At 38.5% G+C, this 18100-nt stretch overlaps 1 protein-coding gene across 2 annotated transcripts in view; it reads left to right on the forward strand.

The window, feature by feature from the left end:
• The window catches only part of RELN (reelin), a 291669-nt gene that overhangs the window by 177713 nt on the left and 95856 nt on the right, over nucleotides 1–18100 (forward strand). For both annotated transcript variants that reach the window (XM_054071453.1, XM_054071462.1), the window contains exons 12-19: nucleotides 2722–2873; nucleotides 5760–5872; nucleotides 7621–7829; nucleotides 10856–10984; nucleotides 12140–12249; nucleotides 15055–15121; nucleotides 16161–16394; nucleotides 16971–17132. In XM_054071453.1, coding sequence (XP_053927428.1) covers nucleotides 2722–2873; nucleotides 5760–5872; nucleotides 7621–7829; nucleotides 10856–10984; nucleotides 12140–12249; nucleotides 15055–15121; nucleotides 16161–16394; nucleotides 16971–17132 — 1176 coding nt within the window. The remainder of the gene's footprint in view (nucleotides 1–2721; nucleotides 2874–5759; nucleotides 5873–7620; nucleotides 7830–10855; nucleotides 10985–12139; nucleotides 12250–15054; nucleotides 15122–16160; nucleotides 16395–16970; nucleotides 17133–18100) is intronic.

Raw genomic sequence — 18100 nt, forward strand, 5'->3', positions numbered from 1 at the left:
GTGCTGCTGCTCCCAGCTAGGAGTGAGGCAGGGTGCAGATGCATTTTGCTCTATCATCCTGCATGCAGTCCTGGGAACCAGGTCCTGATCTGTCCCTTAACATCTAAAGTCTTGGTGGTGTAGCAGTCTGCTCTAGCCTGGAGTAATTTCATTTTCTGAGGCAATAAACAGCCAGCCCAAGGCCTCACAACTTTTTCATTGTTTTTTTTCCTTTTCAAAGTTTATGCTGTATTAGAAACTTCCTTCTTTGAATTGTTGCTATGAGAGTGGAGATTTACATGCATGCAGCCATGAATACACACTGAATTCGGATAATGTTATGGAAAACATCCCCACTGTATAAAATTGTCTACACCACTGTCCTTGTTTGCGACATTTCTGCGGGGCGTTGCTTTGGGAATTGTACTCAACGGCAGATAGATCAACTTCCTCAATTCCTTCTTAGAGAAATATTTTTGAATGTTATTTGAACTATATTTGGAATATTGTTTTACTGTATTCAAAGAGTCACAGAAGCAATTTATATCTGAGACAGAGATGGCAGGAAGTTACCAGACTCCTCTTTGTAACATCAGCTGGAGGCTATCAGCCCTCAAAGAAAAAGCAGAAGCATAAGGGAGAGCAAAAGCAAGCTCGCATGTAGGGCTCATCACCACCTTCCTCTGCACCAAATGCTCTTGGAGGTGAGACAGCTGAAAGAGCTTAACCGTGAGGGCAGAGGAGCCTGTAATTGTTTTTAATAAGCAGTTGATTGGTATTTTTTGCATGTCCTGCCTAAAGCAGTAGGTCACGTGGACAGGGGTTGCTGTGGTTTATACCACGCATCTTTACACTGTCATTCTGTTTCTCTTTATTGCATAAATTAGGGCCTGATCCTAAAAGTGCACAGATCCTCATATCAGTCTGCCTCTGGCCTCTCTAGCAGGGACATTGCAGCTTTGGACCTCCATGTTCAGTAGAACTTAGAACCATATATAATTCTACCGTCTGTTTCATAAAGAAGGATTTCAAGTGTCATGTGAGGGATAAATTAATCCAAATATAACATATAATCAAGAATGTCTACATCTCTGTCATGCCATCACCCATCTCCACTTATCCTTACAGAGTTTTGATGTATTTTTATTAAAGTGCCATTTTTTTTAACATTGTAGAGCTTTCTGGTTTTAGTTTCTAATGCTGCCTAAAAGGAGAGGATGCCTGGAAACATCCATGATCTGCATCATTCATGACTCTGGGTTGTTTTGTGGGTCACTACAGAGAGCGTTTTAATTGAGCTAAATAGAGCATACAAAAGATCAATGGAGCATTGTGAGACTTTGTCATGTAAGTTAAAGTAGGCACAACTGTTTAATTCTGTGCTTGCCCTCAGCCCAGGAGACCCATTTCCAAAATTCTATCGTGATTATGTTGCACATTACCTTAAAAAAGTCTACATGCTTACCTCAGAATTAGGGCTAGGTTAAACTGTGCTTTCTTTAACATATTTGTATTTATATCAGGAAATCTTTTCAGTGATGCTAACCTCGCTAATTCCTGTGTGAATGGCTGACACTTTTAAAGAAGGATTTCCAAACAGGCACATTGCTGGTCTGTCACAGCTTAGGTCAATAGGGAAACTGGCAGCTTTTAAGAAGATCCTGAAAATACATTTTGAAATAGTTGGGATGGTTAAAGTGCTAAATAGACTGTTAAGTTAATGAAATCAGGATTTTTGAAATAGTCACATGGCGCATCGCTGCTGGAGATTTTTCTGCTAGAATTGGACAGGAAAAGGCTCTGCCTTTCCACAAAGATTTCCAAACTTCAGTGTTTTCTCGTTTATCTTTAATCACACTGGCTAGTTAAATGATCGGATTATCAGTATTCAGTGATTCTAAATAATTTCATAGCTTTATCAGCTTTATAATTTTATAATACTTTATTATTAAGACTTCAACATGAATAATAATGTATCAGACCAAAATAATGTACAAGTTTTCAACAGTTTCTAATCTTTCAAAATATTTTTATAGAGTTTTGAAGAAACCAAAGCTTTCATGATGAAAACATATTTTCGATAAAAAAAAATTTAATTGAAATTCTGCAACAGCCCTTTTAATTATCACTGAATAAAAAGAAGATAATATGTTGCACAGAAAAACTGAGAAAGATTGTATCATCACATATTAAAAACATAGCAGTCTTTTTCATAGTCTGTTCACGTGCTAGTTAAAAACTAAATGCTCAAAAAGATTAAAAGATAGCTTTTTTTTGGCTGTTACCTGCTTATTTTAGTGACTGTATGGCAGATGTGGTAGGCATGTGCTTTTTCAAGTTTGACTGATCTATAAACCTTAGATTATACAACATGAAACAGAATGCAATTATATTTTAAACACTTTTTATGCCAGGAAAATAATGTAGATGATAGAACAACACAACACTAAATATTTGGTAATAGCATTCTCTAAAAAACTCATTTTTTTCAGTAATTCATGTTCTTCTGCCAATTTATTTAAAATATTTACATTTACTTTGCTTTATTTGAATCAACTGAGTTTAAAAATGATTATGGAATATGGAAATGATGCCTTAGGAATCCTATATGAAGCACTGCATTTTGCCCTCTGTAACAGTAGCAGCAGCTTTTGTATGTAGAAATGAACTTGCAGAACACGTTTTCTATGAGTTTATCACTAATGTTCCTCTGGACACTCTGCCTACTGTTGACTTCTCCAGGTGGGACATATTTGGAGCTGTTATTGGTACTGAATGTGGGACACTGGAATCTGGCTCAGCTATGGTATTTCTCAGAGATGGAGAAAGAAAAATATGCACTCCATACATGGACACTACGGGTTATGGGAACTTAAGATTTTATTTCAGTATGGGTGAGTATATGTTCCTAATGTAATACAACGTGTGGAGTGTGTGAGATTTAAATTACACAGTGTGCAAGAACCATATTAAGCACCTCTCTGTTTTGTGACTGTAACACTCATGAGTATGTATGACTGACCACCGTCAGACTGAGCATCCGGCCCTCTGGATACCCACACAGATGTACAAACATGGTGAACGTATATATAGGCATCCCAAAAATGTTCTCCCAGATGGCCCTGATGGGGAGGTGCAAATCTTTCTGAACCAGACAAGGCATTCTTGGTTTAGTAAGTAGCTTTTCTTCCATGGATTTATCCAGTCTTTTCTTTTTTATTTTTGGTTACTGTAAACATTTAACTCCAGGTATATAGAAGGTACATGAAGGTGTGTTTTATGGCCAGTGTCAAAGCATCCTTTATAGTTAGAGGAGATGTAGTCAGTATAGTTGCTGGAAAAAAACAGCAGCTCACCATGAGATATCTTTGCTACACCAGCGGAGCAGCTCCCTTGACTTCTCTGACTGTATGGGTTAGATCTCCTTCATACAAAGCTTAAGCACCTGGTGCGTACATAGGTGTGGGTACACTCTTGTCCAGTCCTCAGGCAGGATTTGTTACACAAGTACAGGTTGTTGTTGCCACACAAGATTCTGCAACAGCTCCATAGTTTAATAATTCTCCTTGTAAAGAAGCATCATCTTGTCTTTTATCTTCTAATTTCACTCAATGCCCCTTACTCCTTAGAAAAGACAGTCATATCTTTGCATCCTTACCACACCATGGGAGATTTATAGGTACCTATCATATCCTCCCACAGTCATGTCCACGTAGACCCTGGTGTTAATCCATCAGAGTCAACAGAGGATGACATGAGTAGCATGGAGATGGGACAATCTTACCTGGTTGAACCCATAGAATATTTTCTGCTCAAAATCTCTTACCATATGCATGAACATTTTCCTCTGCTACTGTATTGGCCTGGGGTGAGAGTCAGAGTGTGCTGTAGTGTGCTACAGTTTTTAAGGAAGTATGGCCTACATCTGGTATTCCTAGTGAAAGCACTGATGTGGTGTTAACATCATCTGTGGACCTTCTATGCTAGGACAAAGTGCAACCTCAGTGATTTGCAAGGGCTAAGAAGGCAGCCACGAACAAACCTGCTCTGCCTCTTCCCCTCTTCACTGTTGTTGTTAGTGCAACTGCATTAGTTCTGTGTTGTAACAGGCCAACATTCCTGTGAACATCATGGTTATCATTCAGTACGTCACAGTGTTTTTCCAGAAATTTTATTTTGCACATAAAGGAAATTGCATGAGGTTATTCTCTCAACACCATGTTTAGAGGACATGAGGATTTTTGCTTAGAAGTATAGAAAATAGAATAATAAAGGAGGAAGCAGAGACTAAACTTGTGACCTCCAGTAGCAACCTTCTGAATCAACAAGGAAAAACACCCTTTATTTAATGAATGGAAGACCTCATGTTGTTGTCCTGAATTGTCGCACATCTCCTCTGTGTTGCATGAATTACCACTAAAGCACAGGAAAAAAGAGGATGCTTTTTCCCCACTTCTTCCAGGCATTACAACACCTGCATGAGAAACAGGAAAGAAATTTGTTCAACCTTCTGAACTCAGGGGAGAATTTGTCAGCACATGCAGGCACAGAGGATAGTGGGATATTGCTTGAAAAATGTAATCTGTGCATACTTGTAACTTAATGAAATAATAGTTTAAACATTCAGAAGAGTAGAGCGTTTGAAAGGACACATGGAACTTCTTAATTACAGTACAATACACATCAAAGATGCACATCTTATCTAGCTCTCTGGGCTGCTTTGCCTATTCCATTTAAGAACTTGCCATCTGTAGTGAAAAAAAGCAGAGAAAGTGTTTCATATATGCAACCTTTCTACTTTATAGACTTTTCAAAGAGGCTTCCTCATCCTGTTTTTCTCCTGGGCATTTTTTGGTTTTATGTTTGTTTTCTTCTTAATACCTGCAGTACCCATACTGTACAAGGAAAAGGTGTTTCCTTTTTTCAATTACAGATACTTTGTTTTAAAAGCTTTTTTCCAGAACGCCAAACTAATGTAATGATGTCCATCTAGTAACTGTAAGACAGAGCTTAATGCTCAAATTTGCCAATACATCTGCTTTTTCAGAGAAGGTATTTTGGGTTCTACCAATATGAAGCTATTTCAATTGCTGTCCCACTCTAGTGAGGCAACCACATAGAATCATAGAACCACTAGTTTGGAAGGGACCCACTGGGTCATCGAGTCCAACCATTCCTAACACTCCCTAAACCATGTCCCTCAGCACCTCAGCACATCACACATTTTATGTGGTACAAGAGATTCCATCCATCCCTTTTAGGACATGATGAAGATGGAAGCAGCAACACAGCAACAAAAAAAGTACCCAGTAGCCCCCTTAATTTCCTACAAAGGACAACTTCCCAGGTGCCAAATTGTCATATGAGTAATTAAGAGGTCCTCACACACTATGTGTGGGGCTGCACATGAGTACTAGATAATAGTTTACTGATGAGAACTCAAACAGCAGGGCATTTCTACTTAAATAGGGTTTAAAGCATACAGATAGAATATTGCTTTGGGACCAGCATTTTCTATTAAAATTGTTTTGATAAGCTGATTAAGAGAGTTACTTGAGGTTTTCATATTTGTCAATCCCCTTGTTCTCTGGTATGATGTATCTGATGAAATAGTTCTTACACACTGTGTCCTTAGGGCTTGTGTTCTTTTGTTTCATATTTTAAATTAAATAGCATCTGGCTGTAATTATTTTCATTATTATGTCTGTGTAATGTGATTCCACTTTCTAATAACAATGCCTTCAATTATATTTTTTCTCCTTCAAATGTGTGTTGCACAGGGGGAACTTGTGATTCTGGGGAATCCCATGAAAATGATGTCATGCTTTATGCCAAGATTGAAGGCAGGAGGGAACACATACCTCTTGACACCCTGACCTATGCTGCTTACAAGGTAAATCATCTTAAACAAAGCAGGTGGATGGGATGGATAGATTAATCTATTTTCAAGCCATCACAACACTGTTGTATCTTGAATGCCACAGGAGGAGTCAAACATGACCTCAAGCACATAAATCATGCACAGTTCTCCATAGAATCACAGTACGGTTTGGGTTGGAAGGAACCATAGAGATCTTCCAGTTCTACCCTTCCTGCCATGGACAGGGACACTAGGTCAGGTTGCTCAAAGCTCTGAAGTAATTGCTGATTACTCCACCCGAGCAGGACTGTAGTGTTGGCTAGTGCGAGGGTAACAGGCAAATGGGCAACAAGCAAAAAATTTTCAGCTATCAAATGAAAACTTCAATGATAATGCCTCCACACAAATAATTACTCCTGTCTCCATTCAAGCTCCTGCCATGTTCTGACAGGGTCAGCCGTGGTGGGTCACTGGTGGTGGGGAGAGTGACTCGGAAACGCCTGGATGTCTTTCCTGCACCTGGTGCAGGAAATTTCACATTTTACACATTATATTTCTATTTTAAATGCAGTTGTATGCCCTCTAGGAGGGTCTGCAGTAATGTGGACATGAACTTGAGGGTGGTTGCTAGCAGTGTCCGCAGGCAGCTTCTCCTCTGCCAATAGCGCAGCTTCCTTCCAACCACGTTCTCCACCCTCAGGCAGGACAATAAGGACCTCAATCTTGCTGTCAGGATCCTTCCAGTCTAGGACAAGGAAGCACTTTGACCACATCTACTCTGCGTAACCCAGCCCTGAGGAGCCCTTAGTGTACTGCTGTGAAAAACAGTGATAATTGATATGCAATACATTCACACATGGATGCACTAGACATTGAAATGCTGTATGCCTATACAGTGTGTAGGAAATTTGGTGGTAAAGATACAGCTGATTTCAAGCACAAGTCTGGGTGCATTTTCACTGTAACTCTAGCATTCATAGAACAAATGTTTACGGTAGGGTTTGGTCTGAATTTGGTTGAGTCACCTGCATTGTTTCATTGTGTGTGGCTTCCCTCCTCGCCTGCTTCTGCTTACAGGGTAGAACTTTTTTAAAACTAAGGAAACTCTAATTTTAAAATAATAAAAAAATTAACTGAGGAACTTGGGGAGAGACAGGATCTGAAATTACACTGAATTCCTTGTGGAGTTTTTTTTAAAACAAGCAATTTTAAAGCTGACATCCTCTTTCGAGGATAGTAAAGGTCTAATTATGTTGCTTTAGGACAAAGGATAAGGTTCATGAAGCAGTGTTTTCATTTGTTGCAACAACATAACATCCTCTGTACCTATGCCGATGAACTCATACTGTTATTCTGTTCTTGCGTATTCAGACTAGACATACGATTACCCTGTGTTTGCTTCTGCACACTGAAAGGCTCTAGGACAAACATCATCTTATATTACCAGCTGAACACTAGAAAATAAATTAGTGATTTTCAGAACATAGAAGGTACAGTCATTACTACAGTGTCTTTACAATGAAACAGTCTGTTCCCACTGAGGTGATAAGCAGCACTGGTATCCAGAGTGTTAATAGCTATTCACATAATATAAAATCTTTTTATTTGGGATCTTCTGTGGAAAAAGACTGCTAAAAAGTTTAAAGAAATGGACCAAGGAGAGAGAAAAGCACGTGTTTGGTTCAGCATATTTGAATTATTTTTTTTTATTTTAAATAGTACCTTGTGATCTTTATTAATGTTATTTGTTTTATTTAAGCCCGTTTTAATCTCTTTCAAAGGTTCCATCTTTGGTTTCTGTTGTCATTAGTCCGGACCTGCAGACTCCTGCAACCAAGTTCTGCCTGAAGCAAAAGAGTCACCAAGGCCACAACAGGAATGTCTGGGCTGTGGATTATTTCCACGTCCTTCCAGTGCTCCCTTCCACAGTGACTCACATGATCCAGTTTTCCATCAATTTGGGTTGTGGAACTTATCAGCCTGGTAACAGGTACAACTAGCAAGATTTCTCTTTTGAGAGCTTTGTAGAGCATTTTGGTTTATAACATCTATATGACTATCTGTAATTTTTTTGTCAGAAAAATTGAGCCAATTAATAATGACAAATATAATCTGCTCAAAAGCTGTTTCTCCTGATCTCCGAAGGCCCAGATTTATATATCTTACATGCAACGAGTCCACTAAATAGCTTCACATGTAAAAACTTGCATTTCTTAGTCCATTATTGTGAACTATGCTCATGATTTCAGAGCAACTTTTGCTTGAGTTTCTAACAAATATGAGATTTGCCTCTTAATACTGTGTAAGGGGAAAATTGTTAAAGGTAATGGCAGAAACCTGCCCTGCTGGCCTCCCAGAGGTTATTGATGTCACAAGCATATCTAATTCTTGTAAGACTGGTGATAAATGATCCTCTTCATAAAGGCCATCAGTATAAGGACCCCATTGTCTGTAGACTGACCACAGAACTCTTTTGCTGGTTTCACTTCATCAGGACGTTCAATGTGATTTTTTCCATGGAGTTAAGGGAGAGAGAAAGGGAAAGAAGGGAATAATTTGCTGATACATATTTTGTAGAATCATAGAAATAATGGTTGGAAGGGACCTTCTTAGGTCATCTAGTGAAACCTGCTGCTGCAGCTGGGATTGTTCCCAGGTCGGGTCAGCCATGGCTTTGCCTATCCATGACTTGAAAATCTACAAGGATGGATATTGTGCTGCCTCTCTGGGTGACCTGCTCAAGTGAAAAAGATTTTCCTAATGTCCAGTACAGAACTCTGAAGCCATCTCTTTATGGTCATTGACCATTTTACTGTGCCTGCCAGTACTGAGGACAGTTTGGCCCTGCTTCCCTTGTGGGTGCTCTCTGCACCGTTACAGGCTGCTGTAGCTCACCCCTCCTCTCCAGGATGAACAAGCTGATTCCTCAGCCCCTCCTTGCTTGGTACTCAAGGCTGCAGACATCTTGATCATCTTCTACTCCAGCTCTCCAGTTTCTTAACATCATTCTTTGAATAGGAGATCCAAAGTAAACTGTCCACTGTCCCTCTTTCCTCTTGTACATGTGAGAATATTTATCCTTATATTTTATGAGGATTAACTTACTTTATATTTCTCCTGCGTCAAGAGTAAGAGACTGTAAATGTTTTCACATCCATGTCCCATGGCATCTGCTTCTGACTGGAAAGAGCTGCATTAGTACTGACAGTCCTAGCAGCCATGCAGGGCAGCAGAATTCAAGGGGCAGCAAAAATCAAGGCATTGCGCTTATAGTTGATAGAAAGGGAAGGCAGAAACATTTTTCTATGTGGAAAGTGAAAACTTTGCCTGTAAACACCACTGGCCTGTAAGTGTGCTATATAAAGTCTTTGTCTCATTCTGTTATCTGATGGGGATTAGTATATATTTTGAAAGATTAATATTCTTTGTTTGCATTAACTATTTCTGAAGCAGACGTGAGCTTCTTCATAGTAAAAGAAGCACTGAGTCCCCAGTATCCCTACTTGTATTTCCCAAATAGATCAGCACTTCCTATCTCCTGGTGTACAACATTATTCATAATACTTTCATTAGTGGGAATGTGAGAAACTCACACTGAATATATACAGTAAATATGATGTTCCAAAGTATCAGTAGAGTTAAATCTGAAATAAATTAGTCAAAAACTCTATAAGCTGTTTTAATGTGGACTTACAATATCATGCACAATGGTGATGTGTTTCAATAAAGTAATATTTTCAGCAAATTATAATGAAAAGGAAAAGTTATAATCCAATAATTTAGTACTGAGGTGATGAATTATGACTTTTATAATGTTCCACTGACATTACTTAAAATAAAACAGAATATTAGAAGCTAATTATACAGAGGAACTTACAAAAATATTTCGTTAAAATACTAGATCTGTAATAAATCAAGCACTTTCTATATTACTTTTCCAAGGTCTTCATAATGTAAGAAAGACATCTAAGGATTTTCTTACACTCCTAGCCCGTAAACAATTTGGGTTTTTTTAAAAAAAATGCAGTGAAACAAGAAAGGAAAACATTGTAGTAATAGCTTTTTGAAAATTGAACTTGTCAATGAACTTTTGGAAGAACAAGTTTAATAACTCATCATAGATCTGGTGGATGGTTTCGTAGAGTTTCCAGTTCTCTAGTATTGCTGTCTGCAAATGTATGGTTTGGTTTACAAAACCAGAGAACAGCAGTCTTTTTCCGAGCAAATCTGGAGTTTTCGCATATGATCGTGTCACAAAATTCACCACTGAGCACTCCAGGCTCAGAGAGGAAGCCTTCAATGACCACTATGGCTGGGCAGCACAGAGGCTGTCGTGGCTCCTTGGGGCTCTGTCTCCGACAAGGACTCTCTGAAGGTTGTCCTTCCCCAGCTCCCCTCCACCCTCTGCAGCCCTCGCTGGAGGTTGGCCATTTTCATCCTTACATAGTGCTTTTCTGATGACAGTTTAGGGACAATCGGTGGAGGAGACAGATGACTGAGAAGCCTGTTTATTAGCAATAGAAGGGAGGAGCCAGCCAATGTATGAATAAGGAGTGGTCTTTTTCCACTTTCTGAAGATGTAATGGTTAGCAGCTGGCAGTTATAAATGTCCTGACTTCACATGATGCTCTCTAGCCTTGATTAGCCCAAGTTTTCTCATCATTATTGTTGAAACTATTTCCAGCCGAAATACAAGTAACATCAGCTCATTTAACAGAAGCAGTATGAAAACACCAGCTAGGTAATAGCCAAACAAGGACTGTGTGGATGTTCTAACAATCCTCAGTCTATAGCCTACCCCTTTGATTTTTCAAACATTCAGATTTTTTCATGGTTGTATTTTCAGGATTTTTTTTTTTTTTATTCAAAGTCTGCTTAGAATTATTTCATATTTCTGCACCAGATCTTAGGAAGAGCAGATTTGATGGTTTCTTAGTGTTAGTACTTCTGTATTCCTATCTAAGCTACATAGTCTCACAATGTCTTTCTCCTTTTTTTCTTTCACCGCATTATTAGTGTCAGCTTGGAGTTTTCAACCAACCATGGTCGCTCTTGGTCCCTGCTCCACACTGAGTGTTTGCCTGAGATATGCGCTGGGCCTCACCTCCCTCACAGCACTGTCTACGCATCTGAAAATTACAGCGGGTGAGAGTATTCTCTGCAAAGCTAACTGAGTTGGAAGATTATAGGTGACAGAAGAAAGCAGCTAAGCACACAACCCTATGTCATCTTTCATGTTGACTAGCTGAGGACAGCAAGGAAGGAGGTTCTGGTTTCCCTCAATGCCCAGTAATAAAATTTGAAATATATGGGGCTGCTTCTGTGGTATAATATTTTTCTGATGCTAAAGATAAACTACAAAAAAAACGACCGTGGACAGCATGCTGTTAATTAGAAGAAAAGTTATACCTTGTCAAAGCTACGGAAGTTTTCTTCTTAGATAGGGAAACCGTCAGTCAAAGTCCTATTTACATCCTCAGACACCTTTACTCAGTTAGAATCTCAATATTGGGTTACAATGAAGCACATCATCCTTTCTTCTGTAGATGGAGATGATTGCTACTGCACTTCCGTATATCAACCCTTCTCTTTTTTAAGTCTCTTTGATACTGTTCTGATTATGAAATGAACTGTGACATCTTGTTGCATAGCACAAATCCCATGACTTTGTATCTTTCTGTATCCCAACTTCAGACATAGACACTTCAGAGCAGCAGGTATGACTATGAAAAGAAAGCGTAGATGAAACATTGCTGTGATCTGGTGACCACCCCGTTCCTGTACCGTTTTCATAGGAACCATTAACCCCAGTGTGTGTAGAAGTGAAGCCCCAGGGGTGATATGAGAATAATGGCCCAGACCACAGCACGCCAAAACTTCTGTGCCCCTCCTCTCACCCCCAAGGCTTTCCACCAAACAGTGATCAATGACTGAAAGATTCAATGCAGTATGAAATTTAGGAGATATTCATTTTGATGGAGAAGTCACTACAGTGAAGCAGGTTAAGGTCTTTGCTGACTTCATGCATTCATGCAGGGGAAAAAATGGTTGGGTTTTATAATGTAGTAATTAACATTCATATATTGTTTGAAAATATCATGGGCCATGTTCTTTTGGTTTGGTTTGCTTTGGTTTTTTGTATTTTCTAAAACTGCAGTAACTTCTCTGCTTCATTTGAGCATATTTTAGAACTAAAAATTCTCACAAAGCTTCTAGTATAAGCGAACACATCTGCAAAACATACAATTACTTAATGACCATCAGTGTGAAGTGCTAACATTTGTGTTATATGTATTTCAGGTGGAACCGAATAACTATTCCTCTTCCCAATGCTGCATTAACAAGTGACACCAGGATTCGATGGAGACAAACAGGACCAATCCTTGGAAATATGTGGGCGATCGATAATAGTTAGTATTCTGATCTATGATCATGATACATCAGAGGAGTAAATTTTTATATGCTGCTCCAAGTAAACATGTTTTCACAATTGCAATTCAAAGGATTTTCAGTTTGTTAAATTCCTTTTTTTTCTTATCTGCACTTGGTAGCAGGCACAGTTTGAACCTAGAGGGGAATCCTGCCATTTGAAAAGACAATAGCCTAGTAGATTACCCTTTTTTTTTTTTGTTTTAATTGAATACATTCCAGGAAAATATATTGGTGACAAGGGCTTAATATAGCGTTTCCTCTGACTACTTAATCTTAATTACATAAAATAAGTACTACACTGCACTATTAACAACATGTACCATGCCAGCCTAAGAAACAGTGACAGCATTTGGAACATTTTTTTCCTTTAGGATATCAAAGACTTTCATAAAGCAATGCTGCTACACTGAAAAAAATTGTACATTGTTTACAGTATCTTCAGATGGGAAGTACCATCTGTTTCAGGGAACTACTTTTGCTTTAGGAAATTATGTTTTACCTACCTGTTCTCTAAATGGGTGTGAAGAACAGCAAGGAGATTGTATTGACTCGTATAATTATAAAACAGAGTGCAGAGGACAAACAAGGCCAGTCTGAAAGGAATTACTCTAAAGTACAGAAAAAGTATTTAGGAACACAGAATAAAATAGATACAGTGTAAGAAATGCAGAAATAAGCATGATTGAAAGGACTAAATATGAGAAGGTGCAAATTTTTTAGCTTGCTCATTAGCCTTAAATGTTTTAAGTCTAAGTAAACTACATTCAGAATTTGTTTTGTTAGTTGTGTGAAGTTTGTAATATAAAGATTTACAGTAATGTACAATAGCATGTGAAATATTGCAGCAATTCCCAATAATGTTTGATATGGAGCCTGGGAATTTTAAATAATTGCATTTTGCAAAATTCTTAAAATAGATTAATGCCTACTTTTGAGAAGAAAATACTTGAAGCTGATAAGGTAATGCCACAAATGAAAGTTTTTAACCAAACATAATGAAAATTAATCTCTTAATGCTATTAATAGGACGCAGCATCATCTTGACATTCTGGATAAAGTATTATTGTTTATCTATAGAGATGATGCTATACATGAAAAATAAAGTAAAATGAAGGGAAAATTTATGTGTATAAACATAAGAAGATGTTTGTGAGTATCTGCAAAGATGAGTTGCTACATAAGAAAATACCAACTATATGTGTTAGAGATGCTTATATGTGTTCACAGAATAAAGAGCCAGATGAAATCAATCCAGGGATCCAAATTCTTAATAACAAAACAAGATTTTGAAAATCAATGGACAAGTCATGTATCTGCACTACGTTTTCTTGTAGAACAAAATAAACAAAATATAATTCCATCAAAGCATCCTGCATGCTCCAGTGTGTACCATCTCAAAAGAAGTTTTACCAGCCACCTACCTAAAAAGTGCCTGATCCAAAAGCTACTCAAATTCTTGAAGAGAGGAAGATTTTCAAGGATTCAGCACTCTGACTTTTAGCGTCACAACTGCTGCTTATGTGAATTAATTTTTAAATGAAATATGGAAGCTGGCCATCCTTTAGATAGAAAACACTGGAAAACCGCCAATTTCCATAAAGCTTTTTTCATTTTGAACAGCATCATTACTTCTTTAACCCTTCTATGTTTACCACCCCCTCAAAAGACCTCAAAAGACACAAATTAATCAAACAGGAAGAACAGAATTTTTGCACCCTGAAAAGTGAGAAAATCTAGAAATCACTTGAAGTCTGATGGGGAGTTAAATTACAGGGAGTAGCTAACAGGGATTTAGAGTGCGTCTGCCAGGGAGTACTGACACACTGCTATAATAGGCAGCATCACAAAACTAGGAGATGGAATAACTACTTGTTAGAGATTATTTCAAATTGATGTCTATTTGGATGACGTTCCAAGTAATGGGCATTCTTCAACAGAAAGGATAACACTATTCATTGTTAAGGCCCATTTATCACATTGTATTGAAAGAACATTGCCCAAAAGTTATCACTTTGAACTACAGCCAGCAGCATTAATGCATTTGGTGTATATCCGTATTAATGCTTTTCTGCGTAGTAGTGCAATGAGATGTAGCTCATATTGACATTTGCTCATCTTTCCATCCTTCAGATTTGTCACAAAATATAAACAATGTCAATTAGGAGTCATTGGAGGAAGATGAAGTAAAAGAGTGAAGCAAGTCTGGAGTATTTCTGAGTGCATATGCTTTGGAGTTTTATTCCATTTGAAAGAATCAGTGAAGATGTATAATATTTAATAGCTACTTAAGACACATCAGGGCAGATTCTAATTCCAATAAGTCCAGTGAAGTTAAGCATCAGGGTTTCAGTGAGGGTAGCAGAAATACATTTTAAAAATTTACAATCTTGCTATTGAAATATACTAAATATATATTGGATTACATCCCCAAAATAAGATAAAGAAAAGGGAATGCAAGAACACAGTCAATGTATAACAGACCATCTGAGCTCATTCATAGTCTTAGAAAAATCAGATACATTAATTAAAACATCACTAATGTGTACAGAAAGACATTAGCTATTAAATAATAGATTATCCCTGGCTATCCTTGACACAGAGCAAAAAACCATTACTCAGTTCTGCAGAAGGACGCAATCAAATGCATTTTATGCTTTTGTAGACCTCTTCCACGTAGTGGGATTAAGATAAATAGAATAATGTATGATCATGTCTGTATGTTTGTTATATTCTGTTTATCGCATAACGTAACATTACATTTAACTGATTTCTTTTCCCTGCAGTTTATATTGGTCCATCTTGCCTCAAATTCTGCTCAGGGCGAGGACAGTGTACTAGAAATGGCTGCAAGTAAGAATTATACTTCAGTACTTGTCTTCAATTTCTGTCACATAGTTTACTTGATGATCTGAAAGTTATTTTTGTTTCAGCCCTTTCTTTTCAAGATGACTAAATATAAAACTAGCATAGCTCCCAGAATGCACAAAGCTCACTGGAGGGCTAATGATCAGTCTTTCTAAACAGCAGCATATTTAAGTTTCTTTCTATGATTTTCTTTTGGGAGAGAGATTAACTTCCAGTTCACCTTAAAATGTGCTACAGACCATGCTGAAATGTCAGTGATGCATGCTTTATGTTGGGTTTAGAGGTGATTTGGGACTGTATCACTTTTATATTAGGTTTTGAGAAAGAATCATATTTCTAGTTTTTGTACTTGTAGTATCCCATAGCCTAACAGATCGCAAGGACAGAAGGTCAGCACTCTAGTTTTCTGAAAGTTTTGTTAAAAGTTTTCCAGACTAAAAAGTAAAAGTACTTACTCAAAATCAGTAAGTCCATTCAAAACTTGGTGTAACTATTTTGTTTACCTATTGTATTAGGTAAACAAAAATTGGTGTAACTATTGTATTAGGTAAACAAAAATTGGTGTAACTATTTTTAGGTATTAACAAGAGTGTGGCCCACAGGGTGCTGTTCTGTTACTCAATTTCTTTTAATCACATCTCATACACTATACATAAAAGCAAATTAATTAATTTTAATTAATTGTAAAATTATTAATTTTACATAGTAACAACTGTAAATTTTTTGGCAGTATCTTTGTTCTGAAAATGAATAAATATATTTCTATATTGCTTGTTACATGTCAGTTGGGAGGTGTTGGTAACTATGATTTTTTTTAATTGGAAAAGTAAGTGCTAGCTAAAAGAAAGGCATTGGCTATGCAGTACCTAAATAGAGTTTAAAGAGGCTCTTGGTCCTTAGAGTCAATAGGGACTTTGTAGGCATCTTCAGTTCATGAACCACTGCAGCCACTGTGGTGATATGCTAACCATCTGCAGGAGAAGATGGGTAATTAATTAGGCTGTTCTATCTCCTTCACCTGCAGGTGTGACCCAGGCTTTTCAGGGCCAGCATGCGAGACGGCATCACAGACCTTCCCTGTATTCATCTCAGAGAGCTTCACCAGCTCCCGCCTCTCCTCGTACCACAACTTTTACTCCATTCGGGGGGCTGAGGTCAGCTTTGGCTGTGGGGTCCTGGCCAGCGGCAAGGCACTGGTCTTCAACAAGGATGGGAGGCGCCAGCTTATCACCTCCTTCCTTGACAGCTCCCAATCCAGGTGGGAAAGAGCAGTAATGTGGGGCAAAGATTTGGGGAACACCTTCCCTTCCAGCTACAACCTTGTATACTATTAAGCCAAATATTTTAGCAAGAAGAAAAGTTTTTTTAAAACTCCCAGTTCCACATTTTAATGGTGATTTCATAGCTTTGCCTTTTTCCCTTCTGCTTTGTAACCAACAGAGCCCAAAACATAGTGGAGGGAAGTTATTTGAGAGCTCAGATGGAAAATATGAAATGTTAATATCAAACCTGCATGTCAAAGCCAAGTGTGAATTAATTATTTATAAGATTGTGTTTATTTGACAGCTTGTGGCAGCTGATTAAATCCATTCACTATCTCTCCCTCCCCTTCAGTGCCTAATAAATAATTAAATGCTGTAATGATTGGCATTTTTTAACTGTACGTGCCACATTGCATTATTTGCCAGTGAAAACAAATCACACATACCCCATAACAGATATTTATAAAAATTTGTCTAGATTCAGAAGATCTGAAAACAACTTGGTTAGGAAAAACAAAAAAAATGCACTGTGTAAGTGGTACTATATAAATATTTGTGTGATTCTGATACAGGTTCCTGCAGTTCACGCTACGCCTCGGCAGCAAGTCGGTGCTGAGTACCTGCAAAGCACCCGACCAGCCCGGGGAAGGAGTGCTGCTGCACTACTCCTATGACAATGGGATTACCTGGAAGCTACTGGAACACTATTCTTATCTCAACTACCATGAGCCAAGGTAACTGTGTAAATGTCAAGAGTGTTATCTGCATGCAGTTAATACTGGTAGTGGTAGTCACTGCAAGGCAGAGAGTAAGTACATCAGCCCACACGGTGCAGGAGTGAGTGGAATGAAGATCTACTATGCACTGAAAGTTACTGCTTTTCCTTGAAATATTGCAGCCGTTTGGGGCACTTTTCATTTTTGCCTGCTTCTGTAAAAATGAACACATGGATTTAATGGCATCCAAGTCTCAAGTGATGTGACAGAACAAGCTGAGAAGTGTGGGATGAGGAGTAGAAATGTACTTGTGGGAAACAGGGGCATGTCTCTTGCCATGGAAGCAGCCAGTTGTAAAGATAAATTAACATAAATTATTTGTAGCTTTGAAGCCACAGATACCTTCACTACACCATCCTCTGGGATCAGGGTTTGCAAACAGCACAGGGCAGCTGAGGCAAAATCTGATAGCAAGGGTCTCCCCAGGTCAGCAGGGATATTGTGCCTGCTCCCAAGGTGAAGGGGATTACATGACTGTGCCGGTGGGGTGGACTCTGTGTCCTGGAAGGTCCTGCTAGTAACTGTGCCTGAGAGCTAAGCAAATCACGAAGAAGCTGAATGAAGAGCTCATCTCATCTAGTAGCAACTGTGTTTGATGTCAGATTAGAGAGGATTGTATCTGATGTATTTAGAGAAGAAGGCATTACTTCACATTTGTGAGACCATCAACCAGTTTTCATAAAGCACATGAAAAATTGTGAGTCTCTCTGAGCATGCCTGAGCCTCCTTGGCTGGCTCAAACCTGGAAGCATCCAGCTTCATGTGGTGCTGCAGCAAAGCCAATAAAATCCCAATGAAAGGAGGTGCTGTGTGAGGGGGACACGAGGCAGAGCTGATAGTGGCATTGCTCGTCCCATCTCAACTGGCCCATTCCTGCCCAGGAGTCACTTTGCCCTGTGTCCTTTTCTCTACCTCTCTATCCAATT

This window comes from Cuculus canorus, chromosome 1 (genome assembly GCF_017976375.1).
Source record: "Cuculus canorus isolate bCucCan1 chromosome 1, bCucCan1.pri, whole genome shotgun sequence".
NCBI classification, from domain to species: domain Eukaryota; kingdom Metazoa; phylum Chordata; class Aves; order Cuculiformes; family Cuculidae; genus Cuculus; species Cuculus canorus.